The following is a 14664-nucleotide window of genomic DNA, read 5'->3' on the forward strand; positions in this document are numbered from 1 at the left end:
TATCTGAACCACAATATAATTGCCAGTAAATTAAATACCATTTACGGTTATTTCTTAGAGTATAAATTCAACAGGCTTCATTACCATCCAAACGAAACACAATGTTGGATATACAGGATGTCCACTAAAAAACGAAACGTGATTATTAACCGAATAACGTGGTTTTTGATAAAATTTCAAATTTCTATGGAACATTCCTCGTTCCATAATGGTCAATAACATGGTCAATAAATAACTGAATTTTTTTAAAAACGAACAATTTTAGGAACTGAATAATGCATTGGAGGATTGGATTTTACCCAGTAAGTTATTATTTATTTACAATCATTTTACTCTCCCAAAAATATCATAATAAAAACATTGATACGTGATGTAATCCTTTTAAAGGTAAATAAGATATGGTTCAATTGTGCCGTTAATGATATTAATTACGTTAATTTTATTTAAATACCTGATTATCCACAATTAATTTTTAATGACACATTTAAAAACCTAAATTAATGTTAAGAATGTATTTATATATATATATAGGGATAATTAGCCTAGGTTAAAACCGACCACGGGCGTAATAATGAAATCATGAGAGGGGGAGGAAAACCTTCACTGGTGTGCGTTTCATCATTTTTAGAGGACTAACGAATAACGGGGAGGATTTACTTATTTTAAGGGGAAGGATCAATGCTAAGAAACGTCTCAACATAATATTTATCCCTAAGTTGAAATAAGTACATTCTTGTTAAGAACCTACTTGCTAAATATTTTGACTCCATAAAACATCGACTATAAACATTTTAGGTTTGTGTACAAATATTTATTTCTATCACAGAACAGCTTGTGGTCAACAATAAGTAAAAAGATTGATTTTGGCAATGAAAGTAACTACGAAATTGACGGTACGGCGGTCGTTGTAGCTGATTATCTATCGAGAGCAATGAATTTTACGTAAGTATCGAAATTGTTTAAGGATTTAATTGAATTAAGAATGGCCGGTAGGCCATTCTTATTTAAGGGGTCAGCGCGATTTCCTATGGCTAAAATTAATACAGCCAAGCGCAGGAGAATCAATAGTCGGGTCGCTAAAAATTTTAAGACTTTATTTTAAGCGATTTTCATGCCCAAGATTCAGTATTGTGGATCCCTAGCGGGATTATACTTACTGTCAACAATTATTGTCTGGCAGTACTACAGTTAATTTTAACGTATCAGCGAGAAACGTATTAGAATCCCGTCATTTAACGAAAGTTAGTCGACTGTAGATAAGAACCTTCGTACTGTAATGAGTTAGAGTATCATTTTTGACATGGAAGGCCAACTGATCGGCTCGTATCCAGTTTCCCGGAAAAACGCAAAAATCAAATTTTGTCCGTCTTCGAGTTAACGTTGTTTTTCGCAATTTACTCAAGAAATAATAAACCATTTCTTATGGGAACTTTATTTAAATCTCATTATTTATTCGTAATTAAGTATTTTTTAACTAAAAATTATCATTATCGTAATGAATTTAATTGTAGTGTAATAGTAATTAATATTTTACCGTTAAGCCTTTGCTTCGTCAGGAAAATTAGCCCGTAGAACCCGATCATATATTCTAGGTAAAAAATAATGTATTTAGATAATTTAGTAGTACCAGAAATAATTTTGTGGAAACTGAAATTTAGTTTAAAGTTAATTTTGTTTTATCTCTTCCATAAGTTTTTTTAACAAGCTGATGTTTTTAAAAAAAATGAATAATTAAATTTTAATTTAGGTGTATCCATCCTGCATTGTGTAAATAATTTTGGGAATTTTAATTACAGTAATAAGTATGGTAAATATTTGAATAATTTTACATAACAATAAACATTCTGGGCATTCAAACTTAATCCTCTATGTAAAGGCGTCTTAATTATTCAAAAGCTTAACGAGTGAAATTATTGTTATTTGAGGATCAGTTATCATCAGTAGTGTTACGAGCCATACCGTTGTAAGGTAGTACAGTCACCTTTCAAGTACTGTTGATAAATGTTTGCCTTTGTGGCTATAAATTACACGTTTGCCTTAGTGAATATAAATTACACTTTGCCTCAGTGATTCACAGTGAATGTAAATTACACATGGTTGGTTTTTAATTTGAAAGTTCGGCAGAGTTGGAAACTCTTGATACATGATTGAGATAAAAGTAAACGTTTAAAAGCTATTCACAAATCATGCTATGCTACCCATAAACACTATCTCATCAAAGGTCTGTTTTTTATTGAAAGTTTTACCAAAAAGTCCAAAATTAGCATATTTCACTTGCGTACTAGAACCAGTTATACACCTATTATCTTGTTATCTAAGTCTTAATGGGAAATTAAAACTCAATTTGACATAACCAATTATAATCATTATTTCCCAATGTGTAGTAAAATATTTAAAATAATATTCAATATATTAAATTACATCCAATAATATTAAAATTTCTGTTCAAAATATATTTAAAATTAAACCTATTTATTTTCTAACTTATGGCTTTTATTTTAAATTATTAATTTTAGGAAAAATGTGCCCTGTGAGGCAGAGCAAAGGGACAGCTATTAAATAAAAAATGCTTTAATCAAAGCAGTTGGAAGGTTTATTTAAGGGGTGTTTGGGATCTATGAAGGCACAGATATTGGAAATGTTTAAGAGTTATTTTTTGGAATTATTTTAAAAAGCACAAAATATATTTCTAAAATAATTTCCATCGATTTTCCTCACCTTTTATAGATTTTAAAACCCTTTCCTTAAATTTGAGTCTTGAAACTGTAACAGTAAACTGAGAAAATTTTAAATTGTAAAGGATTACGTGTAAAATTACAGCATTTAAATTGCTGAAACTCATTATACACTCTAAACTAGTAAAAAAGTCACGAATAAAAGAGATTTGCAATAAATTTAATCAAGACTGTTCAAGTTAACAGAGGAAATTTGTATGTCATTATAGCTTCTATTTTCACGAACAACAGATGATATTCTCTTCCTTTAGAGAGAGCATGCAAGTGCAAGAAGAGCCATGTGTCTTGTCCTTTAGCTTAGAAAAGATAAGTCATGAATTTTCTTTAATTAAAAAGACTTCCAAGAGACCCTCTAGTCAATTTAAAATACGTAATTCAGTTTCCGTACATTGTGACTAAGTCTTTCTTGAAAGTCCCTTTAACAATTCAAACAGGCTACTGCAGTGTAACTGCACATATTTCATCAGGCCTTTCTAGAAAGAAATGTGGTCATTTTAATGTTACTCTAAATGTTACTCTTTTTTACTACCAGCGGGTACTTGACTTGTGAGGATCTTCAGTTTTTCATGATGTATGCCAAATTTAAATACTGATGTATAATTCTACTTTAAACCAGAAGTTTAAAATAATAAGTGCATACTTGGATAGATAGAATTTAGTACATGTCTGTTTTATAAATTCGTTAAGAGAATTAGCTTACATAGAAAGTTGCAAACTCCTTTAACCGTTTAATTTCTTATGTATTTATACAAAATTTTAATTTAACATATAAAACAGCATGTTAATTAAGGTTATAATATTTTCCGAGTAGTAGTTTGAAACACAAAACTGCAGAATCCAGTTACGACAGCATAGCAGACGTCTATACAGGGCTTTTTTTTGTTTGAGACTCACACACATCGGTGTCGACCCTAGGCCTTAGACACCAGCACACACAATAACTGATTAATCAGGGTGAGATATGTGTAACGGCCACGCCAACGGGGGGATACGTGGGGATAGGGGTGGGGACACCCGTGGGGGAAGTATCCCGACCACTTATACTTAATTCTGAACTAAACACGCGTACTCCTTTACAATTTAAAATTTTCTCAGTTTACTGTTACAGTTTCAAGGCTCAAATTAAAGGAAAGGGTTTTAAAATTTATAAAAGGTGAGGGAAATCGATGGAAATTATTTTAGAAATATATTTTGCTTTTTAAAATAATTCCAAAAAATAACTCTTTAATTCTAAAACATTTCCAATATCTGTGCCTTCATAGATCCCAAACACCCCTTAAATAAACCTTCCAACTGCTTTGATTAAAGCATTTTTTATTTAATCTATTATGGACTCAAGGAAGTTTCATACGGACCGAAATCATATTTTAATTATTTTAATTATTTTAAAGATTGTCTTAACACGTTTAAGAAAGGAAAATAAATTGTTCTAAGATTAATGTTTCGAAGTTCTCGAACGAATCTAGATTTGGTTAAACAACTCATTGCCCTCATTTTAAATCCGACACACTCGTAGAAATATTAAATTAAGATAAATTAAAAGCATCTATACAATAAATAACGCCGTTGGATAAGTACATTTGCCTCTTTTAAAAATTGGTATTATATAAGACTTATTGCTTACTTCGATTGAATTGCTTTTAGTAAAAATAGTAACACTTTTAAAGATTTCCTAGTATAATCTCAAAAGAGCGTTCAGACCCTGTTATAGCAATAATGTAATTTTAATGTTTTTTTTAGTTACAGTTTCCATTTTACGGATTTCGTCTATGGAATTGAATTAGAAAATGGTTCGTGGATTGGAAATTTGGCAAATCTCTTTTATAAGGTATTTTTATATTTTCAAAAAGATCTGTTAATATTCGGATAGGTTAACGCCCTTGACACTACCAGGTGGTTGGGTTATATTGTTTGGAGGTTAAAAAAACGTGCTGTTGTCAATTTAGTTTTTGAAGTTACTTCAATTGAGGTTTACACGCTTCTAAATCCAGTACCGAAATAAAAATACTAACTAACTGTAGTCATGTACACTTTCAGAGAGTTAATATGATGTTGTCGACGGTGTATTTAACGGAGAGGAGAAATGCAGTTTTTTGGCCGACTCACGTGATTGATATTATGAGCACGCAAATTCTCTCAACAAGCCAGTTTGTGGGATTCACGAACTTTACCGATTTCATTGATATTCTGGAGAATGAGGTGAATTTTCAATATATATGGTTTTTTTGCCATTTCTTAAGATGGCTTTAGATTTTTCCAGGTGGTGTCGGGTTTCTTATTCAACGTTGAAAATTGAAGCCAAATCTGCTAAAATGTACGGCAGTTATAACGCTTAATTTTTTTAGATTATTACATGAACAGCAAACATAGGTAATGCCCGGTTTTTACTTGAGTAGTAGACCGGACAAGCTTCGCTTGCTTAAACAATGAATATTCCCTTTAAACTTTACTAAACTAATTATCAACTTTTAAACGAACACACTTTATCAAATAGGAAGCTACGTAGCGACTTATATTGCCTTTAATTCAGGTGACCTGGTAAAATTTCTTAGGAGGGTGGAGGAAAGCCTTTTATTCCCCGCGAGCTCACTGCTCCCTACACTTACTTTTATTGTTAATCTCTACAAGCCAAGACTAGCACTTTAAATTAATTCAGCGTAGATGGCTCTCACACGGTTAAGTGTAAGGTATTAAAATTGAATTTAAATTGTTTCAGGTATGGACAATATTTTGTGTCTTCCTATTGGCATCTGTTTTCTTAACTGCGACTAAATTCAAATACTGTCTTTCAAAACGCTCATTTGGCGATTATGACGTCAGCCACATTACAAGTAGCGTAGGGATACACGTGAGATCCATTTTTCAAACAAGTGAGGAAATATTTTAAACTCCAAATATCCCTAAATATCACTTTGAATTTATTAATCAATACTGAAAGATAATGTTGGGTGACCCACGGGTATAAAGGTCGAATTTCCCAAAACACGAAAGGGAAAGGGAAAAACTCACCGGCTTGTGCTCCGATCGCTTTAGGGAATCCATAAATGATTTCAGGCATGAGGGGATTGGTTGTAATCGTTTCCACATAGTCATCCTCCCTTAGTTTATTGTCAGTATCACTGACGGCTGCTCTATCCTTAAAAAGTGTATTTTTCAAAGGTATTGCATCTCGTCGGATATTCGATGGAATTCGTCTCAATTTCGGATTGTGGATTTTGGGGACATTTGTCATCATGAAGACCTTATCGGGCTCGGTGCAATCCATTCTCATTCAAGAGAGAGAGTCATACATTATCAACAGCATGGAAGATTTGTTGCCGATTACCAACTTGAAACTTTACGTGCCAGACGGCGATGATTGGACTGTTCTTAAGCAGGTGAGTTACGACATAATCTACTAGTTCTTGTTTATGCTAATTAAGACTTTATGTTGAAATAGTTTGCCGGGTACAGTTCGCTGATTAATTGATTGTAATAGCGTTTCAGTAGTTAACGTATTTTATATTTACTAATAAGTGATTTATATTAGCAGAGACAGAAGTATCAAAAACTTTCTTAAAAGCAGATAATATATCTAGACTTAATGAAATATACAACTTCATGGGTCCTAGGCAATTTTAAATTAACTTGTGTAATACGAACACCGTATTATGGCTAAACATTTATTCACGGCATTTTTACTTCCATTATTTCTGGTGTAAGGAACAACTTTATTATATTTTTATCTGATAAGTACTTAAACATAGCACCAAAGATAATAAAATTGAGAAATCTCACTACCAATTAGACGAACCGATGTGATTTTCACCGATTTTGTTTAAATTCCGGGGATAATTAAGTAGGCATTTATGTTACTTGAAATTTCCCAAAAGGAATAGTTTTGCTCTGGCAACGAAAAATGTGTTTGATTACTTAAAATCTACTTTTCCCTAGGAAAATGAAATTTTTTTTAGGGTCCTCCCTTTGAAAAAGTTTAAAATATTAAAAATATGAACATGGGGTAAATGCTTGTCAATTTGGGAGAACAAATTGGGTCAATTTAGGTTATATTATTTGAAATGGATAAAAACGGGTATGTGCATTTACATTTCAGTAAAATGTGTAAATTAGTTAAATGCTATTAAACTTTACGAAATTTTGGTTATGGAAGTAAAATTGGTAAATGCCATAAAATTGGATAAATTTGGGTAAACTCAAGAAAAGTGGCAAACTTTAGGTAAATGCCATTAAATTGGCTAAATTTCGGTAAATTCAAGTAAAGTTTACCCAAATTTATCCAATTTATTGTCATTTACCAATTGTCCTTCCAATACCAAAATTTCATCAATTTTACTTGCATTTACGTAATTTACACATTTTAATAATATTTATCGAAGAGTTCATGAATATACCCATTTTTAATAATATAACCCAAATTTACTTGTATTTACCCAATTTGTTTAAGTTTTCTAAAAATTGACACGCATTTATCCAAATTAACCTGAATTGTTGTTTTAACATAATTAATCTTTTTATATTTTAAATTTTTTGAAAGAGAGGACCCTAACACTCCGCCATACTTCCATGTTCATTTTAGCTAATCAAACACATTTTTCGTTACTATGGCAATATTAAAGCCCGTCGAAACTTTTTCTTTTGGGAAATCTTAAGTTACTTAAAAGTCAACTTATCCCCCGAATTTAAACAAAATCAGATAAAATCACCTCTGTTCGTCTCCTTTTGTAAATTGAAGAGCTACGACTATTAATTATAGAATTTCCCTGTATAATTTATAAATGATCTCTTGAGGTTAACAAATAATTAGTGCGAGGCACGCTGATACAGATTAAAGACGTCTGAATAATCATCTTCTAAATTTAAAGATATTTAAATTTGTTTCTTTAATATTAGACAATAAAACATAAGAAGTTATTTAATATTATAAACCGCTTTGAGCAAACGTTTCGTTCTTACGACTGTAAATTCAAAAAACTACTGGACCCAGAACTGTACCGTGATATCTGGCAAGGAGATGTTGCAGCGTTTTACAGAAAAACGTTTTTGCAATCCTTCCTCAGCTCCCAGTGTGGAACGTTCGTCGGAAATAAACGTTTCGTCTTCTCCAGGGACTCTTATTTTCCGATGCCCATCGTATTTTTGGTTCGAAGAGATTTTCCAATCAAACAATACAAAAAACTCAACAACTGGTAATGCACTATGTTCATTTACTTTCTTTACTTTTGGGGCCATTCAGGATAATTGACTCTTACGCGTTATAGTATTTTTCTCTAAAGATGAAAATTTAGAAAACAGAGTAACCCACATAGAGTGGAAGCCCTATATGGAAGCGCATGAAACATATTTACTAGCAGGCTCACTTGTTTCCGAGGCGTGACTAAATATAGTCCGAAGAGCGATGGTGTGGTTTTACATTTTTTTAGTATAAACTGATTTTTTTATCCTGATATTGTATCTTAACTTTAGGCCAACTTGTTTATTTCACAAAGGATTAAAAAATTAGCGAATGCAGTCCATAGGTGGCTCCTTTTAACGTTACATTTCGTATATACTATTCTCCACCACCCTCCCCCTTTTCTGCTTTCCGTTGCTACGCAACTCGTTTTGAAATTTTTAATGTTTAGGCTTAGTTTCTCTTTTCGGTTTAATAGTCGCAAGCCAGATTTCCCGCACGGTACTGACGAGTCCCAAATAGGACGAAACTGGTCTACCGTTGAAATTTCTGGCTTATTTATTTTATTTTATTTATTTTTTTACACGAAGATCTATTTAGTCCGAGTTTCGCGTCTTTTTGTTTGCTCGAAGACCTATCGGTACGAGTTATTAGTTAGTTTTTAAATTTCTTCCAATTTGTTTAGGGTTTAGCTTTTTTATCCCTTTTCTTATTCGCTAATATTTTCATTCTTTGCAATGCAGTCCATAGGTGGTCCTTTTAAAGTTACATTTTGTTTATTTCACGCATCGTAAACAAGACATTGCGTACGGAAAGTGTTAAAACGTTTCGTTGAAAGCCTTCCACTCTATGCGAGTGGGCTACTCTATTATCTAGATGTGGTAAAAAACAATTTTTAAATAAAATAAATTATTGAAACTTCGTTTTTTTTAAAAAAAACCTAAAACTTATATATCCGCGACCACTCCAAAAAGCTGCCATTTTTTGACCTTTGAAGCTAAGGATCATGATCATGCTTCATGTTGACCTTCATTCGTTCAAATTTGAAGGCTTTATGTGGCATCCAACATTGCACGTCAATATGGTATACAAGTTATAACGCATTGGTAGGCAAATTTAATGACTTTTTGGCTTAAACTCGGACGAAGTAATTTAACCCTTTGTAGGAGATATTTGAAAATTAAGTTATACTAATTCCATTATGAAAAAATATTGGATCAAAACTGAAAAAAAATATTATATCTAAAAATTTGGTAATCATTATTTCAATCAAATTTTTGAATCTGGCGGGATCCGAATTTTGAATCTGCAGCTAAGATAATTTTTTAACAAATTCCCATCAAATACAGTAAAATCATTTAATTAGCTAACGGCATAATAAATTCACTATGTTTACATCTTTGTGGCGCTTAATACACATACTTAATTAAGTTCAAAATTTAAAATTCTATTTATTAGCAAAACCTAGTGAGGTCAAACTAAAAATTGCTTTAAGAATTCTTACGTATGAAATAAACAGGTAACATTAAGTAGTGCGACTTGTGCAATTGAACTCTTAGTGAAAATTTAAGAACCTAATTAAAATTCGTAAGTGAAATAAGGGATTGAATAGCTGGTTTTATATTACACTCGGTTTGTTTATGAGATTTCCACCTCGATTTCAGGTTCGGTGAGTATGAAGACTTGTCATCGAATGAACACAACAATAAAATTTTCCGATTATCAACGAAAATAACTTTTTCTTAGAGTGTACTCTTGAAGACGCAGTTGTTGGTTTTCATGACACTAATATTCCTAGTTTTTGTTGAAAACACTTGATAGTAATTGTTTGACGCTTGTCCTTTGATCATGTGATTAATTTGTTTAGTCAAAAACATTAGTTATCATTCCGTGTACTCAAAATGAAAAAAATCTATAATAAGTTTGTTAGTTAATTTTCCTGCATTTTTATAATAAATGATTATTTACTAATAAATATAAAACTAAAATTTCAGAATTCTAGATTCTAGTTTTTAGAAAAATACATAGGTCGGTCAAATTGGAATACCTGGTTTAAGGGATTTATTAGAAAGAATCATCTATAACATTTTACTGATTATGATTTTTCGGTGGCATTTTGGGAATAAAATAGTGCAAGATGAAATATTAAGAACTTTTTGATCTCAACACTTGCTTCATTTTATTTTTCTCTTTCGAATCGGAGCTCTATATTTCTAGTTACGCCACTGTGATTAATTGTTACAATAACCAATTACTCTATTTTCAGCATCCTTCGTTTACACGAGCAACATATTATTTTGCGCCATTATAAAATCATGCTTAAGAATTATATTAAATGCAGGTACGTGAGACAGCGTACAGAATCAACGGTTTTGGGTTTGCGGCACCTTCACACCACATTTCGAATATACGGATACTTATCACTTTCAAGTTTTATAGTAATGTGCTTAGAAATTGTTATCAATGTTTTAATCTCTTCGAATTTAAAAGTTACCAAGAAAGCTATCAGAACTGACCAAACACGTCCATACCATATTAAGACGTTTTCGTCTTCTGTCAAGAATTTTGAGAAGGTTGCTCTGTCTTCAAAAAGGATAGTTCAATAATAATAATCACCCACATTGATAAATGTTATTTCAAATATTTTACTAATAAAATAGTTTACTTAATATTCGATAAATTGTTTTTTTATTAATGTAAAATTGCTTTTATTTATCCCAATTAATTTTTATTTCGAAGAATGAAATAGAAATAGCAATGTGTGAAATTTTTGAAATCCCGTTCAATTCCTTTTAGGTAGAATCACCTTATGAGTTCAAGGGTCCTTTAATACCGTATTACACATTTTACCGTAAATGGAAATTACAGAAATAGGCAAAAGGAAGTCAATAACCCATGATCACCACTCTAAAATTATTATTCAACAACTTAAGATCACTTTCTTTCGATAGTTTAATCTTGTAACAGAGAGCCAGGTGGTGCCACTAAATATCAACGAAGACCAGTTTCCCGAGTATGCTTCCCTAAATTTGTACAGTTCAGCTTAGATTGCCAATTACTTTTAATGTTTCGTGTTTATCATTTGGTATTTGCAAATAAAAGTCTAATTTTCTACTCTTTATCATGATTTAGCATAGGGCCATACAAACATAACTAGCTACAATCAAGGGCGTATCCAGGATTTTAGTTCAGGGGGGGGGGGCTTTAAGGGGAAATTTCAAGTGGGGGGGTGCTGAAGGAAGTTTCACTGATTTTTATTAGGCACACCCCCCCCCCCGTCATCAGCATTGGGGGGGGGGGTTGAACCCACAAACCCCCCCTTAAATACGCCCTTGGCTACAACTTGTATTTCCAAATCTCGCCATACAGGTTCAATGTACAATTTCATTTTTCTTATTAAGCTTTAAGATAATCTACGTTCTTCAGTAATCTACTCTAAATGACTATCGCGCCTTACATGATTTCAGAAATATTCCCATTACTAAACAAAAAGAGATAATTTGCTAGATATCATTTTAGGACCATCCACATCCCATGGATCGCTAAGAAAGTTGTCCTTGCATGCATGATGTGATGAAGGTAAAAACTTCATATTAAAATCATTTATAAATATTTAGAACTTAAAAGTCGTTGCCCACTAAGAATGGAATTTCTTGCCTCTCATTAGATTCTTGACCGCCAGTCATGAAACTTGGAACAGGTTCGACACTGGTTTTCTGAGATTAAAACTCTTCTTGCTTAACTCAGCTAGTACTTCAGTTTAAATTCTAGTATTTTGATCCTCGGTCAGTTTCTCCAAAACCTGAGAGGCTCTGTCCTTTATTAGTAGTTGCCTTTCTTTCTCGTTAGCACTAATATTTGCAAGAACAGAGAATTTTGTTTTAGATTAAAGGGCAACGCAAGTGAGCTGGCTAAAAAAAGAAAAAGCAGCTTGCTTTTCATCCCCCCCCCCAACCCCTCACTCAACCTTGGCAGAGGCGGGCAGAGTCAACCGTAAATTTCGCACTTTACTGACTTTACACATATTTTGCCAGCTCACTTGCGTTGCCCTTTAAAGTGGAATCACGATCCTATTTACAACCGAAATTCGCCGGATAAATGGTTCACAGTCAGTCTTGTAGCAGACAGATCGTTATACATTAAAGCAATATACAACAGAATATATTAAAAATTTACATTAATACTTAATAATTATTCGTACCGAGAAGGAAATAATTTCAGAAAATAAAGGGCCATGCTCGTTGGGTGCCTAATTTGGCGAATCCGAGGGGCAGGTCACTTCCATTTTGGGTGCGTCTTAATCATAGTAACATGATTAAATAACGGTAATCGTGATTAAACCCGGGTAATCAAGATTAAAAAATCTAATCAAGATTAGAAAAAATAGTCGCGATTTAAACGAGATTAAATCATTCTAATCATGATCTAATCTTTTTAATTAGATTTAATCATTTTAATTAGATTTAATCATTTTAATTAGATTGAATCATTTTAATTAGATTTAATCATTTTAATTAGATTTAATCATTTTAATTAGATTTAATATCATTTTAATTAGATTTAATCATTTTAATTATATTTAATCATTTTAATTATATTTAATCATTTTAATTAGATTTAATCATTTTAATTATATTTAATCATTTTAATTGGATTTAATCATTTTAATTAGATTTAATCATTTTAATTAGATTTAATCATTTTAATTAGATTCAATCATTTTAATTGGATTTAATCATTTTAATTAGATTTAATCATTTTAATTAGATTTAATCATTTTAATCACGATTTAATCAATATAATCTGTCGAATCGAGAATTTATCATTAAAATCAAAACTAAAGTACGATTTAATCATACTAATATCGATATAATTTTTAATTTAATCGTTTTAAACCGATTTAATCTGTTTAATCAGATTTAATCATTTTAATCAGATTTGATCATTTAATCATGATTTAATCATTTAATCATGATTAAATCAGATTTAATCATTCTAATCATGATTAAACGTGATTTAATCAACTTAATCGTGATTAAATTGAATTTAATCAAAATAATCACGATGAAATCGGATTTAATCTTTTGAGGGGTGCGTCGTTAATCAAGGAAGTGACCTGCCCCTCGGGTGAATCCAAACCTGTACCATCACCCGGTTTTTAATAAAAGGTTTAAACTGTTGCGTGTTCAGTCTTTACATTTTACAAATTACGCGTGCAGTCATTTTCGGAGAAATTGTTTTTATTCAAGGAGCCTTCCAGAATATTGCGGTTTTGGCTATAGTTAGTACTTCTTTGAGTGTGTCACATTTATCAGTATCAAAAGATTATTACTTATTACATAAAATAAATTAAGATTCTCAAACAATAACACTATTTACGTTCAACATACACGTTATAATGCCTACTGTCCAGGAAGAATGTGGCTGTAAAATCTCAGATTACCTAGTTCATTTGTTTATGAATTTTTGAAAAATTACTTAAAATTAAATTGCCTGAATATTAATCAAGCTACGCCGTATAATTAATATTTGCTCAATATAAAACCAGGAATAAGCATTTGTTTGAAGATGTTTCATTTAAGCTAATCACTAATTAAACTAGATCTTTTTCATGTGAAAATGAAATTTCACAAGTATTTTTTTCAAGGTTAAGAAACTTGTTCGGGGAAAATGTCCTCTAGCGTTCGGCCTTTCACTATTGGATCTCATCGAGTGAGATATCGAACCATTAAACGTTTTACTCGGAAAATCCGGAAAAAGCAATTTAGCCGGATTTTGTGAACCAATTGATCTCATGACAAATAATATTTTGAAAAAGAAACATTTTTTTCAAATAAAATTTTAAAGAGTGTGTAATTCAATACTGATATTTCCCAACGAAATATTGTCAAATATTTTATATTTCGGAAAATAAGATAGGAAAAAATGAAATAATTCGAAAATTCACTAGTTCAACAACGTTAAATATATACTAAGAACTAGCCGAAAAATCCAAAGCCATGTTAACATCAACAACACCGTCATCAAAGAGTTTGAGATTGTGGAAACGGAACAGCGCAAGAAATATGCTTCTACAAAAAGAAAACAAAATTAAAGTCGTGAAGAGAGAAGCGTAACTTTGAAAAACGAAAAATAATTCCACACAAGTGTAGGAAATTGTACCGATTTTATAAGAATTTTCTTTTAAAGAAGTTGAAAAGTCCATTATCAGCAAACGGGGAACTGCAATTTTCAGGCATAAATAATATAAAACTGGGAAAATTTAATATTGGTAAAATCATGCAGGCACTAACGTCGTAAGAGGTTGGCGGACAGAACCTGTTTTTGGAGAGTGTTTGGTAAGCAGTGTAGAAAGCGCGCCCCTCTTGAGTGATGTCAATGGATTCTGGAAAACATGTTTCGCGAAAGGAGAGAGAGATGTGGTCCGCCACGTCCACATTTTAATAGTTCGCCTTTGGGCATGTGCGCAAGACTTGGAGATTCGACGTTCAATTTTGGGAAGTCAGATTTAAGATCTTAAACGCATGGCTGTTACTAATGTAAATATTTTAAAATTAAACTTTTTGGCCATTTCTTCAGGAATTTATATTTAAAAAAAACTGTTAAGTGTTTTGTGAATTTCAAACGTGAGCATCCGCAATCCAATGACATCACTAGCGCTAAACAGTAGAAAATTCCTCACTATACGCGAATTTCCCCCAGCGTATTTATTTATTTATTGAATCACACAGTGTACAAAGCTACGAAGTCACTAGAGAC

At 31.8% G+C, this 14664-nt stretch overlaps 1 protein-coding gene across 1 annotated transcript; it reads left to right on the forward strand.

The window, feature by feature from the left end:
* Positions 1-218: 218 nt before the first annotated feature.
* LOC149956274 (uncharacterized) lies at positions 219-6204 on the forward strand. Its single transcript, XM_090166824.1, has 7 exons — positions 219-302; positions 827-942; positions 4476-4563; positions 4773-4934; positions 5452-5605; positions 5895-6112; positions 6175-6204. Exons 1-7 carry the CDS (start codon positions 276-278, stop codon positions 6202-6204), a joined length of 795 nt encoding a protein of 264 aa, XP_090022950.1. The 5' UTR covers positions 219-275.
* Positions 6205-14664: the final 8460 nt, after the last annotated feature.

The sequence above is a fragment of the Leiobunum rupestre genome, chromosome 2 (genome assembly GCF_980474605.1).
Source record: "Leiobunum rupestre chromosome 2, qqLeiRupe1.1.hap1, whole genome shotgun sequence".
Classification (NCBI taxonomy): Eukaryota; Metazoa; Arthropoda; class Arachnida; order Opiliones; family Sclerosomatidae; genus Leiobunum; species Leiobunum rupestre.

Coding starts and splice junctions, on each gene's coding strand:
- LOC149956274 (XM_090166824.1), top strand. CDS start 276: ATGCATTGGAGGATTGGATTTTACCCA. Junction 4,564..4,772: donor TGGCAAATCTCTTTTATAAG/GTATTTTTATAT, acceptor GTACACTTTCAG/AGAGTTAATATGATGTTGTC. Junction 4,935..5,451: donor TTGATATTCTGGAGAATGAG/GTGAATTTTCAA, acceptor AAATTGTTTCAG/GTATGGACAATATTTTGTGT.